This window comes from Lissotriton vulgaris, chromosome 2_1 (assembly GCF_964263255.1).
Source record: "Lissotriton vulgaris chromosome 2_1, aLisVul1.2, whole genome shotgun sequence".
Classification (NCBI taxonomy): Eukaryota; Metazoa; Chordata; class Amphibia; order Caudata; family Salamandridae; genus Lissotriton; species Lissotriton vulgaris.
The window spans coordinates 1,753,592,418-1,753,615,569 of record NC_141687.1 but is presented as its reverse complement, the minus strand read 5'-3'; the positions used below and the strand labels follow the sequence as shown (position 1 = coordinate 1,753,615,569).

Sequence of the window (23,152 nt, the reverse complement as noted above, 5' to 3'; positions counted from 1 at the left end):
GATAGTGTTGTAATAATGAGTGACTGTATGTATGAGTGATTGTATGGGTGAATGAGTGAATGTGTGTGTAGACGTAGGAATCAGTGAGTGCGTATGTAGTAACTGGTATTGGTGTGTCATGATGTCATCAGTGATGTCATTTGAGATGTCATCAGTGATGTCATCAGTGATGTCATTTGAGATGTCATCAGTGATGTCATCAGTGATGTCACTGACCATGTCATGAATGATGTAATATGTGACATCATCAGCAGTGGATTGCGGGTGCGCGATATATAGTTAGTGCAACTAACTATATATGGAATTTCATTGGTTTTATGTCAATAAAATGTCCAGCTAACTATATATGGTCTCTAACCTATGGTTTTTCAGTGAATTTTCAAGGTTTTGTAAATGCAAATTCCTAACTATATATGGTCTATAACCTATGGTTTTTTCAGTGAATTTCATTGTTTTTTTAAAAGCTAATATCTATAGCTGTAAAATATATTCTTTATTACGTGACGTATCACGTAGCCACGTGAGACGCCTCATGGCGCGTCGCATAACCGTGACGTATCGGCTCTGCAGCGCAAACAAAACCCATAACGTAAGCGTGCCGGAGCACGCTTACAGATATATATATATTTTTTAACCTTAATTAGACAAAATCCACACGTGCACATATCTTGAGGCCTTGCAAAGGCACATCAAACAAACAGTCCCTACAATTTTGCCAAGTTTGCTGGAAATCTATTCCCTTAATTTTTTTTTTACTGTTTCTCTTGGTTTTCCCCTTGTTACGCTTACCGGGACGCTACCCGGTACGCGAACCGGACGCTCCAAAAACACAAGATGGCGGACTCCCGTTACGCTGCCGGTTAGCTGCCCGGTTCGCGTACCGGGAAGCGCCTCTACCGCGAAAAATCGCGGGGGACTTTAATATCCCCCTCATCAATCCTAGGGGGTCAGGAGGGGTTTACCTTGCCCCCTTTCCTTCATCTCCCCCTTCTTTTTTCACCACATCTTGTCTCTCGAACCTACCGAGAGACAAGATGGCGGCCGCTCCGGACTGTTTACAATGTTGACAGCTACGCTGCCGGTTAGCTGCCCGGTTAGCTGCCCGGTGAGCTGCCCGGTGAGCTGCCCGGTGAGCTGCCCGGTTCGCGTACCGGTTCGCGTACCGGGACGCGCCTCTACGGCGTAAAATCGCACCACATCTTGTCTCTCGATCGTACCGAGAGACAAGATGGCGGCCGCTCCGGACTGTTTAGAATGTTGACAGACACCGGAGAGCCAATCAGCTTCGCTTCGCGAAGTTCCGTTACGCGTCAGGTACGCGAACCGGGGCGCTAACCAGACCGCTGTCAAAGATATATATATTTTTTTAAACGTTCATTTCTCAAAATCCACTGGAGCACATATATTGAGACATAGCAAAGGCACGTCGGGCAAACCATATCTACAATTTTGCCAAGTTTCATGTAAATCTATTCAGCCATTCGAGCTAAAAGTGAGTCCAACCGCCCTATGGAAAAATGAATGGGAAAAACGCGTTTTGGGACCCCCCTTTTTTCTCGGCCCCCCTTGACGAACCCCCCCCCCCCAAATTTTCAGGGGCTGCTCAGAAACAAAATGTGCAATTTTCCTGAAAATTTCAGCCAATTCCGTCCACAAACGCCAAAGTTATTAGACATAGAATTTTCAGAAATCCCATAGAGAAAAAATCCTAACTATATATACCCACTGGCTATCGCCAGTAGGTAATATACATATATAAACATATATAATCTGCATATCTATATAAATATAAATGCATGCATACATATACATATATGCATACATATGCATGTTATTTACATGAAAGTTTTAAAAACACTAATAAAAGCAAAGCTAAAAAGCCACCTCATTACAAACAGAATGGCTTTAACTTAAACGAGGGCGAGATCTATTGCATTTTCAATGCTTGTTTACTTTGGTTCTACCAAGAAGGCATTCAGATGTGTCACACATTTGCCATAAATTCTGAATGTTAGCACTCTAGTTGCTCATTAGATCACTGTAGTAAAGCTAGTGCTCACCAGGGAAGTCTGCTGCTAATCATGGTTTGCAGCCATTTTCCCGCATTTTTTATCCCGCAGACTTTCAGTCCGCATACCATTATCCCGCAAGGTCATTGACCTCGCATACCATTATCCCGCATTGTTTCAAAACGCATGTGCATTTATCGCGCATGCCTTTACAAAGAATTACGTTTTAAAGGCATGTATGGTAAATGCATTTGCGTTGTGAAAACCACGATGACGAGAGAGGTAAGTGGGTTTGTGTTAATTTTTTCGTGGGTTAGTGATTGTGTAGTGTAGTGTAGTGTTGTGTAGTGTAGTGTTGTGTTAGTGTAGTGTAGAGTTGTGGTGGTTGTTTAGTGTAGGGTCATGCTGGGGGTAGTGTTTTAGGGTTTAGGGTTGTGTTGTAGTGTTTGCGTAGTGTAGGGTCATGCTGGGGGTAGTGTTTTAGGGTTTAGGGTAGTGTTGTAGTGTTTGCATAGTGTAGGGTCATGCTGGGGGTAGTGTTTTAGGGTTTAGGGTTGTGTTGTAGTGTTTGCGTAGTGTAGGGTCATGCTGGGGCTAGTGTTTTAGGGTTTAGGGTAGTGTTGTAGTGTTTGCGTAGTGTAGGGTCATGCTGGGCGTAGTGTTTTAGGGTTTAGGATAGTGTTGTAGTGTTTGCGTAGTGTAGGGTCATGCTGGGGGTAGTGTTTTAGGGTTTTGGGTAGTGTTGTAGTGTTTGCGTAGTGTAGGGTCATGCTGGGGTGTAGTATTTTAGGGTTTAGGGTAGTGTTGTAGTGTTTGCGTAGTGTAGGGTCATGCTGGGGGTAGTGTTTTAGGGTTTTGGGTAGTGTTGTAGTGTTTGCGTAGTGTAGGGTCATGCTGGGGGTAGTGTTTTAGGGTTTTGGGTAGTGTTGTAGTGTTTGCGTAGTGTAGGGTCATGCTGGGGTGTAGTGTTTTAGGGTTTTGGGTAGTGTTGTAGTGTTTGCGTAGTGTAGGGTCATGCTGGGGGTAGTGTTTTAGGGTTTTGGGTAGTGTTGTAGTGTTTGCGTAGTGTAGGGTCATGCTGGGGGTAGTGTTTTAGGGTTTTGGGTAGTGTTGTAGTGTTTGCGTAGTGTAGGGTCATGCTGGGGGGTAGTGTTTTAGGGTTTTGGGTAGTGTTGTAGTGTTTGCGTAGTGTAGGGTCATGCTGGGGGTAGTGTTTTAGGGTTTTGGGTAGTGTTGTAGTGTTTGCGTAGTGTAGGGTCATGCTGGGGGTAGTGTTTTAGGGTTTTGGGTAGTGTTGTAGTGTTTGCGTAGTGTAGGGTCATGCTGGGGGTAGTGTTTTAGGGTTTACGGTAGTGTTGTAGTGTTTGCGTAGTGTAGGGTCATGCTGGGAGTAGTGTTTTAGGGTTTAGGGTAGTGTTGTAGTGTTTGCGTAGTGTAGGGTCATACTGGGGTGTAGTGTTTTAGGGTTTTGGGTAGTGTTGTAGTGTTTGCGTAGCGTAGGGTCATGCTGGGGGTAGTGTTTTAGGGTTTACGGTAGTGTTGTAGTGTTTGCGTAGTGTAGGGTCATGCTGGGGGTAGTGTTTTAGGGTTTAGGGTTGTGTTGTAGTCTTTGCGTAGTGTAGGGTCATGCTGGGGGTAGTGTTTTAGGGTTTAGGGTAGTGTTGTAGTGTTTGTGTAGTGTAGGGTCATGCTGGGGGTAGGGTTTTAGGGTTTAGGGTAGTGTTGTAGTGTTTGCGTAGTGTAGGGTCATGCTGGGGTGTAGTGTTTTAGGGTTTAGGTTTGTGTTGTAGTGTTTGCGTAGTGTAGGGTCATGCTGGGGCTAGTGTTTTAGGGTTTAGGGTAGTGTTGTAGTGTTTGCGTAGTGTAGGGTCATGCTGGGGGTAGTGTTTTAGGGTTTTGGGTAGTGTTGTAGTGTTTGCGTAGTGTAGGGTCATGCTGGGGGTAGTGTTTTAGGGTTTTGGGTAGTGTTGTAGTGTTTGCGTAGTGTAGGGTCATGCTGGGGGGTAGTGTTTTAGGGTTTTGGGTAGTGTTGTAGTGTTTGCGTAGTGTAGGGTCATGCTGGGGGTAGTGTTTTAGGGTTTTGGGTAGTGTTGTAGTGTTTGCGTAGTGTAGGGTCATGCTGGGGGTAGTGTTTTAGGGTTTACGGTAGTGTTGTAGTGTTTGCGTAGTGTAGGGTCATGCTGGGAGTAGTGTTTTAGGGTTTAGGGTAGTGTTGTAGTGTTTGCGTAGTGTAGGGTCATGCTGGGGTGTAGTGTTTTAGGGTTTTGGGTAGTGTTGTAGTGTTTGCGTAGCGTAGGGTCATGCTGGGGGTAGTGTTTTAGGGTTTACGGTAGTGTTGTAGTGTTTGCGTAGTGTAGGGTCATGCTGGGGGTAGTGTTTTAGGGTTTAGGGTTGTGTTGTAGTCTTTGCGTAGTGTAGGGTCATGCTGGGGGTAGTGTTTTAGGGTTTAGGGTTGTGTTGTAGTGTTTGTGTAGTGTAGGGTCATGCTGGGGGTAGGGTTTTAGGGTTTAGGGTAGTGTTGTAGTGTTTGCGTAGTGTAGGGTCATGCTGGGGTGTAGTGTTTTAGGGTTTTGGGTAGTGTTGTAGTGTTTGCGTAGTGTAGGGTCATGCTGGGGGTAGTGTTTTAGGGTTTAGGGTAGTGTTGTACTGTTTGTGTAGTGTAGGGTCATGCTGGGGGTAGTGTTTTAGGGTTTAGGGTAGTTTAGTTGTTTAGTGTATGCTAAAGGCATATTCGTTCTAAAAGTTTTCGTTATTTTAATTTGCGGCCTAATAGTACATGCAGGATTTCGTCATATATTCGCTAATCATACTTTCTATGGCAAAATGAACCCCCTCATTTTGTTCCTTTTTAAATTAAATGTTTTAAGAGTTACCACTTTATTCCAATCAAGATGGCTTCAGGTGTGCCATACCTTTGTAATAAGTAGGACTGTTAGCACTCTAGTTGTTCTTTAGAACACTCTGGGACATTCTGTCATTGGGCTATAGTTGGGCTACATCTGGCTGATATTTGGGCTACATTTGTTTTTTTTGTCTCTGGTGGCCATCTTTGGGCTACATTGGGCTACATTGGGCTACATTGGGCTACATTTGGGCTCCAACATATATATAGCCCAATGTAGCCCAATATATATTTTTCAAAGTTAATTTTTGTAAAAACCACTGGAGCCTATATCTTGAGACATAGCAAAGGCACATCGGGCGACCAGTCCCTACAATTTTGCCAAGTTTGGTGTAAATCCATTCAGACGTTCAGGCTAAAAGTGAGGCCAACCGCCCCTATGGAAAATTGCATGGGAAAAACACGTTTTGGGACCCCCCTTTTTTCTCGGCCCCCCCTTGACGAAACCCCCCCAAATTTTCAGGGGCTGCTCAGAAACAAAATGTTCCATTTTCCTGAAAATTTCAGCCAATTCTGTCCTTAAACGCCAAAGTTATTCGACATAGAATTTTCAAAAATCCCATAGGAAAAAAATCCTAACTATATATACCTACTGGCTATCGCCAGTAGGTAATATATATATATATATATATATATATATATATATATATATATATATATATATATATATATATATATATATATATATATATATATATATATATATATATATATATTATTTTGTTTTTGTTTTTTGGCTTGTTGATATTTTGAACATTCCAACCTTATTAAAAGACACAAGATTTCTTTTTTTCTCTCCCTCCGCGATTTCACTTCACTTAATGATCAATGCTCTAATTTCTTCCTCTGAACGTGTTGAACTCCGTGTTCTCCATAAAAAACTGTCCAATGGACTGACATGGGGAGGGTGTAGTGAGGTCATAGAATTAACTGCAGACATTGCTAAGTTACCATTAGTTTGTTTATGCTTGGCAGCCATCTTGACGCTTTTGCGCACGTTACTACATGCCTTTATTCTCGTGGATAAACTGTTGCTGCATTTGAGCATGAGAACTGTCTACCCTTCACACATTTAGCTGTACACTGTACTCCTAATCTGCACAGCGTGTTCAAGGTCGAAAAACAATGTATGCTGTTGTTTCAATTTGGTCAGTCCCGCGCCCATAGACACAACATAGAGCACAGTTGCTCTATTGAAAGTCGAGTGCTTTTAATATGGCAATGTATGCATGAAAAAGCACTTGGAGAGATTCATTCCTAAGGAGAAGAGCTGTGCTTGACCTGAGATGTGATTCCTTGCATCTAAACTTAGCGGTATGGGGTCCCCCTGACAAAGCCTAGAGGTCTTCTATAATTATAATAAATTAGCTTGTAGCATGAGGAGGGTGGTAAGGCGCTGTAGTCCTGTTTTCACTATCATTATCAAATGATTGCCCCATTTGTGCTTTATGGAATTGTAACCATGCTGATTATATTGTTCTTATGCATTTCGCTGCTTGTGTTGGCTAGTATACTGCACTGTGGCGCATGTTAGTTAAAATAAACATTTTAAACTATATCGTGTCTCTGTTTACTCACGTTGTAGACAAGTATGAGTGTTTGAGCAAAAGAGTGTTCTTCTTCCCGCGATTCCTGAGAGAGAGACGGAGTAACGTGTTCTAGGATGTTCAATCATTGGTAGCTTCGCTGTAGTATGGAGAACGATTGAGACACTATAGCTAGTCGGATTGGGGTTCTGGGTACTGAGGTGGGTTTTCTGGTACAACACTACACACCGAGGTCCTGGTTTCCTGCGCATAGTTCTGGGTATGTGCAGAATCCCTGCAACATGCCATGTCCAGGGTTTCATCACAATCAATTTTCCTGTATATGGAGCAAAATGGTTCGTTGACCAGTATTACGCATAGGGTCCTAAATTTGGAAACTCACAAAACCTCCCACCCCTTAATTTCCTTTCTCAGTTAGAAGCATTATTCAGAATCTGCAATGTCCATATCATTTGGTACATTTCAGAAAACATCAACTGAAGCATGCTCAAAGGAAGAAACTACAAGGAATGTTACACATACCACCATCAAAACAGAGGGACAGTGAGATCAGGCAATTAAAAAATTACCTAAAGACGAAAATGTATACAATTAAATCCCATGTGCAAGAAGACCACTGTACGGAGCTGCATTATGCAATTAAAAGGAATAATATTTAAAAATTCTGGTTCTTAGTTGTTACAGGAAGTGGCTGTTACAGGAAAAAAGGAGATTCCCACATTAATTTTAAGACTTGGGAGGATGTTGTCACTAACTTATATGGAGCAAATGTTAATTCACAGTACGAGTAACAGGTGGACAAGGGTTCAAATGCGTATGACGTTAGTGAAGAAGATCTTTCTAAATTAATAACAACTACAAATAGCTTTAAGCTCCTGGCCCAAATGGTATACCAATTGACATCATGAAAAAGGATGTAGCTAATTGGAGTAAGGTTCTTATGCTCCTCTTCAATAATGTCAATTAGACTTGCTCTGTTCGATCTTTGGACAGGATCCATCATCCAACCCCTTTATAGGCATGCCCCGAAAGATTACCCCAAGAATTATCACCTGACTACTCTATTACATGCCAAAGGCAAACTTTTCCCCAAGCATTTATTAAAATCTTTGTCCAATTGGGAATCTGGCAAAGAGATTCTAAAATTGAACCAGTCAGGTTTTTATACCCACTGTTCAACTCTTGATAACATAATTGCTCTAAATTCTATGGTAGACAAATCTCTGCAAGCCAAAGAAAATAAACTATTTTCATTGATTACTCATCAGCATTTGATAGAGTAGACAGGAATTTACGCTGGTCAAAACTACATACTTGGGGAATTGATCTGACCCTACTCCAGTTTATAATGGAATTACATTCAAGTGTGTAGGTTCAAATACAGATCTGCTACAGAGGAGGCTTAATTCCTAGAACCAAAACTACCAACTGCCTTAAGTAGAAGTGCATTTTAGCACCACTTCTTTTCTCATTATAAATTGCAGATCTCTTTCAGGCTTCAGAACAAAACGACGGAGATGCACCAAAGCTGGGCTATATTCCTGTAACGTACCTAGGCAGATGATCTGGTCATTTTATCAAGAATCCAGAATGACCCACCAATTAACTCATCTGGAATGTTTTAAAACATTTAATACATTGGAGAAAAAAATTAAACTAAAATTGCAGTCTTTGGTTATTTAGATATCAAATATATTTCGAGATTAGAAGGTAAAAGAATAGATATTGTGGATACATATCCTTATTTTGGAATTAAAATAGGAGAGTGGTTACATTGGACCAAACATATAATTAATTTAACCAACAAAAGTTATAACACTGTTGGTGCAGTTAAACGCTTTTCTAAAAAATATAGCAGCAGTTCCATTGGTCCAACTTGTACCTATTTTTAAGGCAAAAGAAATTAGGACTATTCAAAAGGCTACCACTCTTTGCCTAAAAGGACAGTCAGGCACGATTGTTAGATGTACTGAGAAATTCTTGTCCTTTACTGAAAATGTATTAAAATCCACAAAGGCCAAAGATATGGCTAACATCTGAAAACAGAGCGGAAGTGGTCCTGTTTGTCATCTGGTTCATAATTAAAATATCTTTATTACTAGCTGATGCAGATTTTATATGCGTCAGCATGATGTTTACATTTTGAGGTTATTTTAACCTTTGTTTTACATTTTATTATTGTGTATGATTTTACAAATGTAATACAAAAAGTATTTAATCATTCATTCACATCCTGTCCGTATCTTGATAGACAGTAGCATTTTATGTTTAATTATTATGTTGTGTCATGAGTTAGGTGTTTGATTATGACTGTTATTGTACTAAGCGCCCTAAAGTAGAATGTCATATTTCCTCAGAGGACAGGGTATCCTACTTCTCAAGGATTTTAGACCAAGAAGCCTCTAACTTATTTTCACCAGCTGCATCTTATACTACTTTATATGGGGCACACTCTCTTGTTAACTCTACAGATGCAAGTGATGTAACTATGACCTTTACAGAGAGCCCTGCCGGCAAAACCCCAGGCCCAGATGGGGTTCCTATAGATGTTTATAAGCAACACCCAACATTCTGGGCTCTACACACAAATGTATTTCGAACCGCAAATCAGAGTCAAAATCCCTAGCTCCTGGAAGAAATCCACTATTGTTCCTATTTTTAAACAGAGTGATAGAGTCAACCGACATGCACCCACCCGATCTCCTTTTCAGATCCCTCTGCCAAGATTCTAGGGAGCGTAATTCTTCAAAAATTGGAAGACTGGGTGGAGGAAAGAGGCTTCTTTTCACAAATACAATTTGGCTTCTGTCCAGGTGAGGGGAACAGTCGGATAGGCCCTTAACTTGCTTTTGCTCCCCGGGAAAGTATGATAAAGTCAAGGACTCGTAATATGGACTTAGGTCCTTATTACTAGTATTGGGGTCCGAGGACCGCCAGACTCATCGTGCCAGAGTTGTGGCAGTCCAGCTACCTCCACACTGGTGGTCTGACCACCCCATTACGAGTTGGACACCCAGACTGCCCTGGGAGCACCTCCGCCAGGGAACCGGCGGTGGTGTGGCAGTCTTGAGGCTGAAATATAATAGACGGGACCCCTATGGTCCCACCAATCATATTACGGGTTTCTTCTTCGCCACAGTTTTCATGGCAGTCCCACCTCTGTAAAAACCGTGGTGGAGAGGAAACAAAGAGGGCCCTACAGGGGCACCTTGTGCTTCAAGCCATGTTGATGTATGCAGGGGGCACACTGTGTGCCCTCCTGTATGCATACACCCCAGTTCCTGCACAGCATTGATTTCAGAGTCCATGCCGTGCAGGAACTGTTTTTGGCGTTTCCATTGCTGTGCCTATTTTCTGAAGCACTGCCGTGGGAATGCCAGAAATCAGCCCCCCAGACAGGGGGAAACTCCTAATCTGGCGGGCGGCCCACCCAAGGCTTTGGCGCTGCATGAGCATGGCAGTGGTATACGGACAGCTCCTGCTGCACCAAAAGTCACAATTGGGCCCTTAACTTTCATGGACCTCTCCAGTGCTTTCGATCTGGTGGACAGGGACAAGTTATGGGACATGATGAGTGAGGTAGGAGTTGAGGCTTCCTTGATAGGACTCCTCAAACGCCTTCACTGGAATATGACTGCTCAAGTTCGGAAGAAGAATGCATGCCTCTGTTAAGATCGAAAGGGGGGTTAGACAGGGCTGCATCCTAGACCCTTAATTATTTATTTTTTTACATTATCTCATTTGTTCAAGTGTTGCAGACCGCAGGTAAAGATTTTCCTATGGTGACCTGTGCCCATCTTCCTCTAAGCGGATGATGCAGTGCTCATTTCCCTCACTGTTAATGGGTTACAGCTATTGCTTGACTGCTCAAATGAATTTATGAGGGAACAGAAACTATAGGTCAACCAACAAAAATAGTATAGAATGACTTGTGGGCCGAAGAACACACTCTTGTGCAGGTTCAAGGTCTCAAATTTTAATTATCTTGGAATCATGATGGATGCTAATTTTTAGTAGGATAAGCTTTTGTCCCACAGGTCTCCTAAAGTTGCATGGGCAGGGGACTCTTTAAATTTGCCAGTAAACCTGGACAAAAGTCTATGAAAGAATTAATCTCATTATATAATGCTAAATGCATGTCTTTGGGCACATATGGGGCTGGTACCTGGGGTTATACGAACCCAGCGAGACTACAAATTATTGAAAACAAATTCCTTGGTAGACTGTTAGCTCTTCTGAAGGGCACCGCAAATTTCATAGCCCCCACACAAGTTGGTCTTCCCTATACGGACGATATGATAAAAATTGCACCGCTCCTAGTGTGGTTGAAGATTTGGCCTTCTCCCCACACCAAATGTTCATGGCAAGTTCTTGTTGACTGTGCCAAATTAGATCAGAGGGATTCTATCCCTTGGCTCTCTTATATTAAAAGAACATTCATAGAACTTGGTGTTCCAAATGTATTCTACTCTCCAAATTTAATCAAAACAACTCAAGGGCTGTGGAAAGAATTATTTCCCATAACCATAGAACACATATTAGAACTATGAAGATTCAGGCGATGGATACAGCCTGCCGTTACATAGAGATTACAACCCCTGAAGGGATAAAAACCTATCTATTATGGATCCATAACTCTGAAAAAAGATTTAACTAATTTATTTTAACACCCTTTAGATTGTGCACACTCCATTTCCTGGCAGCCTTTCCACAGCAGGGCTCTTAGTTTTCTACCTTGCCCTGCTGCCCCTGAGACAACATTAGTCAGCAATCCCTCGTTCACCTCATGTTTTTCTGTGGATTTTATACTATGCCCAGAGTTCCGATTCTACGTCCCATACTGCGAAATAATAACCTAAGGTCCTAAAGGTGAAGCCTCCGATTTTTACAAGGCCTGGACTCACAATTTATATGTCAAGCAGTTATTAGTTCTGTCAACAAGCATTGAGGATCAGGAGAGATATGAATGTTTTGACTTTGCCAGTTCTATAGTTTTACTATAAAGACCTTTTTGACACTATTTTTTCTTTTATTAGGTTTTTAAGCAGAGTGCCTATTTGATGTAGTGGATTGTTATGTATGAACTGTTTATATAACTTTTTACGCTTTGTACTTATCAAATTATTTTTTACATGTGTTATTCTATCCAGGCAGCGGACTATCATTGTAAGTACTAAAAGCTCTTTATGCATACTGCCTTGTATTTTTTAACACGTGTTTTATTACTGTGTGTGTCTCTTTTTATGGCTATATAGCCGAATAAAAGTATTCTGACTGACTGACTGTTATTGTGTGACTAAACAAGCCCTTATTGTATTACCTTTTTTGCTTTTTCGTTCTTCTCTTGCTCTGCTAACTTTGTATGTAGAGCGCAACATATTCGGAAACAATAAAACGTATTCAAATTATAAATAAGGGAAACTGACATGGGGAGGACAGTACAATCTTGTGGACACATCAGCTACATAGTGCTAAATATGGCAGACTGAAGGAATGGCTTCTGAAGGCTGGTGGTTGATACTGAAGGGCTATACTATGTGTCAAACAATAGTAGACTTATTACATACAAAATAGGGGTGGAGTAGCTACAAAATTACCTTGAATGTGTGAATGTTCAGACTGGCCTCTAACTGCCTCAAGAGAGCAGTGCTTGACCAAATTATGGAAATTATCGAAGGACACAACACACTGCATCATTCACAAACTCGTTTTTAGGGCTCGTCCTTTCCTATTCCGCAGGAATAGGAAACGAGCCCTAATGCAGTCAACCCATACTTCAGGCCAAGCAAGGGCTCTCCAGCGGATTTTCGGAAGTGCACGCCTCGTGCACGAGCTTGCCGCCTGTCTCCACAAAGCCATCTGTTGCTTTGCGCTCGGCCTCAGGCCGGCATTTCTCCTCCCCTAATTACCGGCCGGCACATCAAAGGCTGTTGCTCCCCGTGCGTCTTGTTTTTCTGCCCGATTAATCATCCTCCTTCTATCTGTGGAATTCGAGCATTTTACTCTGATTGGCGAGCTGGAATGTACTATGCTACCCTTAAACAAGCCAAGTATGTTCGGAGTCCTACTGATCATCCTTTATCCCTATAGGAACAAATGACCATCAACTTTTTGGACTCACGAACCTTATTACTATTGTCATCTTGCTAGAGTGGTTTCTTACTGTGTGCGAGGCACCGATTTTGCATCCGTCGTGTCACATAGGATCATCCATCACGTCTTTCACCTCGCACATTGTTCAATATTAATTGTTGTTTTCAAATTATTCAGTAAATGACCATTGACTGCTATGCTACTTAATTTGTTTTTCTTGAATTTCAGATTACGGGGCCACTGTTGTGTAAAATTTTACATTCTTCTGTATTCTGACTTCTCAAAATGTATCCATGTTGACAATGTAACTAATGGCGATGTAGAAATCGCGTTGTACTTGAATTAGTTCTCTTGGATTTCATTGAAATGACTGAAATCCCGTCGAAAAAAAATAATTTTAAGCGTCAGAAACACTTTCTGGCTCATAAAACGGGGTTTGTTAATTAGAAAAGGGCATTTGTTGGAGCAAATTCAGTCATTTTGCGAGTGTTACTGTTTGTAATCGCAAAATCCTTTCGTACATCAGGCCACACATCTTTCCAAATTATGTTTTCTAGCAATGCGAATGACATTTGAGGTTTTAAGTTTTACTGCGTGATAGTTTTCACTAACATTAAATGTTTCTGTATTTCTTTTCAAACATGCATACATACACATGTACAAGCAAACATATGTACGCAATGTATGAATGTCTGCCCCTAGCTCTCCCCGAAAATGGAGAGAGCTGACAAATATGGAGGTCGCTGTAGGGCCAGGCAGGGGCCTGTCAGGATCGTGGGCCATAAAACGATGCTTCTGCCATGGGCATGACCCGCCCTCTCGTCAATCACCCTGCGCGGACCAGCATCGTGGGAAGTCTTGCGGCGTCGAGTGTGGCAGTGGGGCATGGCCAGTTAAGGTGCAGTGAGGTAGGGCTCAGCCCCTTTGTTCCTGCCTTCCTCGCTGCAAGCAACAGTGCTCCCCCCGCCCCCGACCGTCACACCGCAGGAAAAGGCCCTCAGCTAACATCAGGATCCGCTGCGGGCTGTATTGTTGCTTGTTTTTTTTTGTTGGCTTGTTATCTGGAATCTCTGTAATTAACTCTTTGATGTGGGGACTGGGGCGGGTCGCTCAAACTGCAGCACAAATAAGTCACCACAATAACAAGGTTACCAGCGCTTTATGAACTCGCTGGTCTTCTCAGGGGGCTAAGGAGGCCTTTGCCAGAGCCACCTCACTGCAGTGTTGATAATGGAACTCAGAATACCGCCCTTGGTCAAATGGCTATGTGTGCCAAACGCTATCCCCACATTTTATACATTCAGCCCAGAGGGGGGCATGGGCTGGGAAGTTCTACATTGTGCTGTGTGGCCAGTTCTCTTATCCTGCTTGGGCTCCGGCCTGTGCTCTTAAGTGCTTTCAGCTTTGATCAGGTTCCCTTTGTGTTTCTGCCTTTGAGTTTATCTCCTCATAATTTGGCTTACTGTCTGGACTACCCATCAGCCCCACCCACTCCTCAACCATGGAACGCCCCCACCCCCTGGCCAGTGAGCCAACTGTGAGCAGTAATCAACATATGTGGTTTGAGGTAGTCTCTATAATCCACACTCGGTCCCTGCCTGGTAATTAACAAACCAGCAGGGCGATGCCATATGCTGCGGGCAGGGCCAGTGAAATTATGCAATTCTGTGGCCTGAAGTTTTCCACATAATTATGGATGTGCCTCACTTACCGTAAAATCCATCATCTTCTGCGCAATTGCAGATTTTTACTAAAACAAAATAGTTCTGTGCGCAAACGGATCACAAGTTACTAAAAATGCTTCATTTGTGTTGCCCCGCAATGCCAAGTCCTTTATCCCGCTTCAGAAGCAGGTGACCTCTCAGTTGCTGATTTAAAGTGTTAAAATGAGATTAATTAGCTGAAATCTTTGCCCATACATTGTTAAGATGTGTAAAAAAGCAAATGAGTGACGAAAAACAGTTCCATCTTGTTAAATGCATGTAGGGGAATGGTGCCTCATGCTGGATCCTGAGGCGGTTCTCTGCCTCGGCTAACTTTGCGGGCAGTGAAGGTTCATGGGAAGTATGGAGTTTATTCCCTCCACAACAGCCACATGCTTTTAGCAATGGAGCCGACTCCATCGCAAAACAAAAACATCTCCTCCTCCAAGGCTACCTAGCAGAGAATGGTAACATTCTCAAGTGTTGACTAATTAAAACTTTTTTTATAATACTTACATTTTTATTGTAGCCTATAAAGCCCAAGTTCTCAATTTTCATTGCGTAAAAATTTCATTTGTTTTAATATAAGGAGATAAATCATACGTCCAAGATAGTCTGATCTATGCCAAACATTTAGACTAACCAAAGGCCTTGCAAATTACTGCCATTGAGATATGTTTCTTCTAGATCATATTTGGGTATCCTAAAAATCCAGCACAAGACCGACCCTAGTAGAATTACTCTGGGAGACCCCGTTTTGAAGGTACTATTTGGATACTAGAAACAGGTGTGTTTGTCAGTGAAGAAGAATATTGTTCAGTTGTGATAAGCTGTTCAGGACAGCTGGAAATTCAGAACATAGAACTCTGGCCTTGGTTGCCTGTCCCCTGAGATCCACTTCTATATGGCTGGGACGCACTTATGTCAAGGTGAACAAAGAGCAGCAGAATTTCACCAGGTCCCTGCTCTCACTGCCCCCTTTGCCTTCACTGATTGGTTCCAGTGGAGTGCCAGTCTAGACACTGCAACCAATCTTCCCGTGTCTGTTTGATTATCTTGGTTCATTGTTACAGTAGGGAGGCACAGCAGTGCTGCGATCAAGGTTGGTAATCTCTGGGGCATTCAACACCATTATCAAACAACACAATTCACTGAGATTCCACTTGGGACACCCACAGAGGTTGAATCACTGTGTTCCTTTAAGAGCTGAAGCCTTGATGCAGCAGTGCACTCTGGGCTACAAGATAATGTGTCATTTCTCAAAGATCACCAAGCCACCGAGAAATTGTACTGTGATTCAAGCAGTCCCTCCTTCACTAGTGTGTGGATAATGAAAGGATATACAAAGGTGTCTCAGAACACTCATTGGATTGTGTTGTAATTGCATTTAAATAGCGCTTGCTACCCCTGCTAATGACGTGCTGAGGAATAGGTGCAAAAAGAACAATTGATGGACAGAATGCTGAACGATGTCAATCATTCACCCTCTCTCAGAGATCTGGGTCTAAATCCATCGTTTTTTTTCTCCCCACGCCATTCCAGTTTAAACCTAGCCATGTGGAAATCAGTCTTGGCCCTGCTTTTTGTTGAAAAACGGCACTTTCGCTTATAACTGATAGAAAATTAAGCTAATGGTTGCAGCATCACTCTGCACTACCACAGCACCACTCAGCGCCACCACAGCATCACTCAGCACCACCACATTATCACTCAGCACCACCACAGCACCACTCAGCACCACCACAGCATCACCCAGCACCACCACAGCACCACTCAGCACCACCACAGCATCACTCAGCACCACCACATTATCACTCAGCACCACCACAGCACTACGCAGCTCTACCACAACATCACTCAGCACTACCACAGCATCACTCAGCACTACCACAGCACCACTCAGCGCCACCACAGCATCACTCAGCACCACCACATTATCACTCAGCACCACCACAGCACCACTCAACACCACCACAGCATCACTCAGCACACAACAGCATCACTCAGCACCACCACAGCATCACTCGACACCACCACAGCATCACTCAGCACCACCACAGCATCACCCAGCACCACCCAGCACCACCACAGCATCCCTCAGCACTACCACAGCACCACTCAGCACCACCACCACAGCGTCACTCAGCACCACAACAGCATCACTCAGCACCACCACAGCACCACTCAGCACCACCACAGCAATACTCAGCACCCCCACATTATCACCCAGCACTACCACAGCACCACTCAGCACCACCACAGCATCACTCGGCACCACCACAGCATCACTCAGCACTACCACAGCACCACTCAGCACCACCACAGCATCACTCAGCACCATTACATTATCACTCAGCACCACCACAGCACCACTCAGCACCACTCAGCACTGCCACAGCATCACTCGGCACCACCACAGCATCACTCAGCACTACCACAGCACCACTCAGCACCACCACAGCATCACTCAGCACCATTACATTATCACTCAGCACCACCACAGCACCACTCAGCACCACCACAGCATCACTCAGCACCACCACAGCATCACTCAGCACCACCAATGCACCACTCAGCAAGACCACAGCACCACTCAGCACCACCACAGCACCACTCAGCACCACTACAGCATCACTCAGCGCCACCCCAGCATCACTCATCGCTACCCCAGCATCACTCAGCTACACCACAGCATCACTCAGCACCACCACAGCATCACTCAGCACCACCACAGCATCACTCAGCGCTATCCCAGCATCACTCAGCGCTATCCCAGCATCAATCATCGCCACCACAGCATCACTCAGCGCCACCACAGCATCACTCAGCGCCACCACTGCATCATTATGCGCCACCACAGCATCACTCAGGGCCATCACAGCATCAATCTGTGCAACCATTCAACAACAACTGGTTCTAATATGTTCTCTCAATGTTTCAAGCTTTATTACAAATGTCACAAAAAGATGTTAATATTTCACTTCTGTTCTTGGATTTTCGTCACAATAAAATACACTGAACATAATCTTCACAAAAGTTATTTACAAAAGTTTAAGCTATTGCCATTATAAATTACAATCACTTTTATTTAAGTATTCATTATTTAAAAAAATTAAAAGCCAATGTTATTTATAAATATCAATACATCTAAGTCACGTAAATAGTTCAAAGTTCAAAAGACCTTTATTCGATTTTCATAAAATTCATAAAAGTACCGCAATTAAAAAGACAACAAATCATTACAAATCATTGCAATATACATACAAAGAATTTTACAATTAAAAATCTTAGTTAAAAATCCCATACAGTTCAGCTCCAGTAAGACTAAATTCTAATTTCAGGGATTTTCCATCATTTTACGCACTCGTATGATCAATCTCAGAAAAGTGCTGATGCGGAAGATTAGTTCATCAGAATCCAGGGAAACTAGCATTCTATAAGACTCATTTAGTGAGAGTGGTCTATGTTTCTTAAAATAGGGAGTTAAAAACCATTTAATATATCTAAGATAGAATTTACAAAAGAATAGGAAGTGCAAATCATCCTGTGAACTGACACCATCACAGGGGCACGGATTAAAGTCAGTGCTGTATCGATGCCCCAGTGGGAAAGACAACAAAAATTTCACTGTACCCGCTCTTAAACTAAACAAAAGTGATCTCTCCCAGCTGGTCAAGGGTAGGGTGAGATAGGGCGGGAGAGGTTGTCTGCACAGTTCGTTCCCTAGGTATTTTGCAACAGTTGATTTCTGGGATTCTCTTCCTATCCGCTCGTGGTCACAGGAACTGCACAGGGATTGAGCTCGTGAAAGTCAATTATGCAAAGGCCTCCATCAAGCATCAAAGCTAATTTGTGACGATAGATATGGGGAGAGCGCCCACCTACCCAGCCTCGACAAAACACACATTTTTGAGCGTGCTGATTAACTTTGCCATCACACCAAAGAGCGCCGGGGTCCCTCGAGTGACCTGTCCATCAAGTGGGTAAAGGGCGCGAAGACGGTGCACACACCACTAGTGTGTGGGGAGGGGCCAAACGGACGGGGCTTGTATGCGAGTTCACATGCCTCTTGGGTGTATAAAAGGACAGGCACGGATCAGAGAAGCTCGTGGTCACAGGAACTGCACAGGGATTGAGCTCGTGAAAGTCAATTATGCAAAGGCCTCCATCAAGCATCAAAGCTAATTTGCGATGATAGATATGGGGAGAGCGCACACCTACCCAGCCTCGACAAAACACACATTTTTGGGGGTGCTGATTAACTTTGCCATCACACCAAAGAGCGCCGGGGTCCCTCGAGTGACCTGTCCATCAAGTGGGTAAAGGGCGCGAAGACGGTGCACACACCACTAGTGTGTGGGGAGGGGCCAAACGGACGTGGCTTATATGCGAGTTCACATGCCTCTTGGGTGTATAAAAGGACAGGCACGGATCAGAGAAGCTCGTGGTCACAGGAACTGCACAGGGATTGAGCTGGTGAAAGTCAATTATGCAAAGGCCTCCATCAAGCATCAAAGCTAATTTTTGACGATAAATATGGGGAGAACGCACACCTACCCAGCCTCGACAAAACAGTAAACAGTCACACATACTATTTTAGGATGGCGCCGGCAAGCTGCCAGCACCATCCTAAAATAGTTACTAAATTAGCTTCATCAAGGCACTAATAGATAAAATAAAGCAGGTGCTCGAGCACCTGCTTTATTTTATCTATTAGTGCTTCCTGTTGAAGCTAACTTAGTAACTATTTTAGGATGGCGCTGGCAGCTTGCCGGCGCCATCCTAAAATAGTTAAAAGTTCAACAGGCTTGAACTTTTGCCCCCCAAATCCGCCGCTCGCGGATCTCGCGGATTTTCAGTAAATTCGCGGGAGTTCGCGGATCGCGGATTTACCGAAAATCCGCGAAATCCGCTAGCGGAACGGATTTTCCGCTCATCCCTATGCAATCTTCTTAATGAAGCTATCTAGTTACCATGTTAATAGCTTCTCTCTCTGCAGCATTTACAAACAAATACAAACTCCTGCCTCACTTTAATATATTGTTGGCATATACCATATGTTTACAGACAACGGTTCAGACTTTAAAGTCAATTCTGATGTACTAGGAGTGTGTTTTGAAAATTCTCATAAGGTCCAGAGCTATGATAAGTCACTGCAGGGCAGATTAGAACTTTTAGTTGGTGGACTCTGAAACGTTTTAAGGGCGGAAGTGTGAAGGTTTCGGATACTGTCACTTGTATGCCTATTTCTTCAAACATACCTTGTTTCTTGCACCTGCCCTTGTTCCTTCATGCATACCTTGTACTGACCCCTTTTAGAGTATGTAAATACTTTTAAAGGTTTCCATTTGAAAATAATCTACTAAGCACTTTACTTTGTACAACTTATACCATTGGCGTGCATTTTATTTTGTTTTATAAATGTGTGTACGAATGTATGTGGTAATTGAACAGTGTGAACCTAGCTAAAAGACAGTAGAATGTTGTACATTGTAAAAAATAGACATATAGTCAACAAGAGTTTGGAGATGTATCTAGGGTCTTGGAGTAGAAGTAACGGCATAACAAAACTTGAGGGTGTCCCCCTGCAAAGTACATGGAGGCACTTCCCACGCATCGAAGCCAGCTAGGAGCTCCCAGGCCTGTCCATGCACTGTGCCAGAGGGGGGCCCCTGAAGCTCGGGGGTTCCCACCCACCACAGGGGATGCAGAAGCTATTGTTATGCCAACTGCATTGTGATGTAGAGTTCTTTAAAGTGGTGTATCATAAAATATTGCCTATATTGGAGCACGGTTAGGGTGGTCCTAAGTGCTTAATTAGTTAAAGGACAAGTGCAGGGGCCTAAAGTTTTGCTCAGAAATCTGTGGTCGTCACGATTGAAGGATTGGGTGCCCAGTACAAAGGATGGGCAGTCTTGATTCCACTGCATAACTCCTTCACCCCACACCAGACATTCATTGAGTCTGTATTTCGCAGGTTCTTTTCCATTCTTGTTTATTTTCTCGCTCTAAACTGTTTTTCTGCCTTTCTCTTCCTCCTTCTTTCCCCCTTTTGTGTTTCTCTCTTCCTCAACCTACCGCAAGGCCTGTGAGGAAAAATATATGCCGGTCCCAAAAAATGAGAATTGGTGGGTTCCACTTGTAACCAACGGCTGAAATTAGCATAGGTGGAGAAGGCCAGTTACCTGTTTTTTCTTACTTTTCACATCTTTGCCAGATCTTACAACAGCATTCCACACGGAACAGTTTCATTCAACGTTAAATTATGCTATAGTGTATTTTGCTTTCTCCCATATTACTCAATGTGTTCTCTAAAGGTTTGTCTTAATCTAGCTTGGTGTATCCTGTTTTTCTTACCATCATGTTCTATCCGACCGGGACAGCTCCTTCTGTCTCTTCTACTGCCCTGTCATCGTCTACCCAGCTTTGTCTTTCCCTCTCCTATTCTCACCAGTCCTATCCAGTCTGGTCCTGTTATCTCTTCTGTTATGTTTTCTCTTGTTGTATCTCTTGCGTCCTGCCTTCCCCAGTCCTATCCTAATTTGCCATCTCTATTTCTATACTATCCATTCCTACCCTAAATATATATGCTCCTCCCGAGGCGATCCTTTCCTGCCATGATGTCATGCCATAGGAATTATGGACTCTCACTTCATCCACATGAATAGTGCACTTTAGTGATACATCCTGGGTTTACGCACTCTCTGGAAATGCGAACGATCATATTGAGGTTTTCTGCGCCACTGCCAGCCACACGCTCCAGCCCCTTATAAAATGCGCTCAGTTATGAGGACGACGGGGTAGCCTGAGGCTCTCACTCCAGAAGATGAAAAAGGCGGGTGTACCTCACAAGTGACCTTACCTTTGTTCCCCTGTGCCAAGGCCATTCCGAGGCATGCACTCAGCAAAAGCCAAAGTGGAACGAGAGCGGATCCCTGCCAAACAGCCATGGCGCCCCCTTTTCACAGCTCACGTCTTCTCCCCAGCCAAGCCCAAGGGAGCGGGACTCATCACGGACTGAGAGGCAGGCGGGAGCGCGCGGCGGTGTGCCCCCGGCCTCCCGGGTGATCTTTGCACCTTCATATCTCTCACGCACTCCCACATTTACAGCCCTGCCGCGCTCATCTCCAAGGCGCTGATGTCGTCAAGCAGACCTGAGGCCGAGCCAGTTTTCTCCCCAGCCTGCTTAATTTTTACAACCTCCTGACTACAGATAGGGGAAGGAAGGGCCGGGTTATTTATTCACCTGTCATTAGAGGAAGCACCGGTGGAGACGGGGAAGGGGCGGTGACTGGCTGTGACTGTGAAGCGGCACTTACACCACAAGCTCACTCAATCGTCATTGCTTAAACATGACTAGTTTTTCTCTGGAAAACCAGATATGAGTTTTCTGCGGTGAGGGACGCATGGCGAGTGTCTCCTGTGGAGTCGGTTGATGCTGGCGTCGGATCTGTTTCGGTTTCAGAGTTTGGGATCTCTGTCTCCCCTCCGCTTGAGCTCTGAGCGTTTATGCGGGGTGACCCCTGCGGCTCGAGGTGAGCGCCGCGCCGCTGCTACTCTCGGCCTCCTTTAAGAGGGAGGTTGGGGGACGCTGTGTGAGAGATTATCATGGTGCAACCACTGCCGGTCTCATATTATGGAAGTCAAGGCGTCGAATGATGCCCCACGTGGAGAACCATTCTTCCCCGCCTCTGAATGAAGAGCGCGGTGTAAAGGGAAAGCACCCCAGCCCATAGCTGCCAAGGTTTCAGATTACTTATGTGTGACATTATCCGAATTTCAGTGTAATTATGAGTGACATTCAACGACTATGAGTGACACTTTCTCCTGAGGAAAAATCAAGCAACGGAGAGGAGGAAATTACACCCATTTGAGCAACGAGACACTCTAAGATTATCTTAAATTTCCTGCAAAATAGCAGAAATGGAAGGGCAGTCCTCCTCAACAGGGTCCTAAAGCAATACCACATCCTTCTTCTGCTTTCTCCCATGCACATTCTCCTTCAAAACACCAATTCTCTTCCTCAAAACACTCTCATACACTAGCATAATCTCCTCACATCCTACACTTTACACCTGCTTGCACCGCCGAGAATAATTGACAACCCTCTCAGTATAAATATGCCATTCCATGCTTTCAAAACCTTACCAGAGTGATCATTAAATCCAAACATCTTCCTGTAAACTATTGTTGTAACTGGGCAGATGGTGTGCAGTACTGAGGAACCTGCACACCTTTAATTTAAAAGGGAGAGCATCTGCACTTCTCAGCAATGCTGTAATATTTAATGGGAGATCAGCAGTACTTCGGAGTAGGAAATAGATGTTGTGGATAACTACCAGCACTTTTTGTAGGTTTTCATTTGAAGTACTGCCTGTGACATTTCACAGGTATATGTCTCTCCACCAGCTGCAGATGCACGGATTGAGAGCCCCTTCTGGATAGACTACTAACCAACTTTTGGTACTACACGGTTCTGCTAAATTGCCAATTGCCTGAACTGGTGCTGACGTTGCTCTGATAGCAGCAGTTGCTGGGTCTCTCTTGACTTTGGGGGCTCCGTTTTGTATTAAATAGGAGAGGACATAGCTTCTGGTCTGCTGTGCCTTTTTTAGAAAGTACAAAAACAACAGTTGATGAACAGAATGCAGAACAATGTCATACATTCACCCCAGTACAGAGATCTGGTCCTAAATCCATAGTTTTTTTGCACTCCACACCTCCCCAGTTCAGACATGGCCATATGCAAATCAGCCTTGACCCTGTGCCTCATGGGACCAGTCCAGCCCGAACTGTCAAGCCATGTCTTTCCTGGACCGGAATCAAGCATCTGTCTTTCTTGGACCGGAATCAAGCATCCTAGGACCGGTTTCTGGCTATCAGCCGTCATCAGCCAGG

The 23,152-nt window shown here is 43.9% G+C and overlaps 1 protein-coding gene across 9 annotated transcripts in view; it reads right to left on the bottom strand.

Moving 5' to 3' along the window:
- The window catches only part of CDHR5 (cadherin related family member 5), a 423,620-nt gene extending 402,190 nt beyond the window's left edge, over positions 1–21,430 (bottom strand). For 5 of the 9 annotated variants that reach the window (XM_086957775.1, XM_086957776.1, XM_086957779.1 and 2 more), the window contains exon 1: positions 21,117–21,430. In XM_086957775.1, the coding sequence (XP_086813901.1) occupies positions 21,117–21,204 (88 nt within the window). In that variant the 5' untranslated portion in view covers positions 21,205–21,430. The remainder of the gene's footprint in view (positions 1–21,116) is intronic. The other 4 variants (XM_086957777.1, XM_086957778.1, XM_086957782.1 and 1 more) reach the window with 4 other exon arrangements.
- Positions 21,431–23,152: the final 1,722 nt, after the last annotated feature.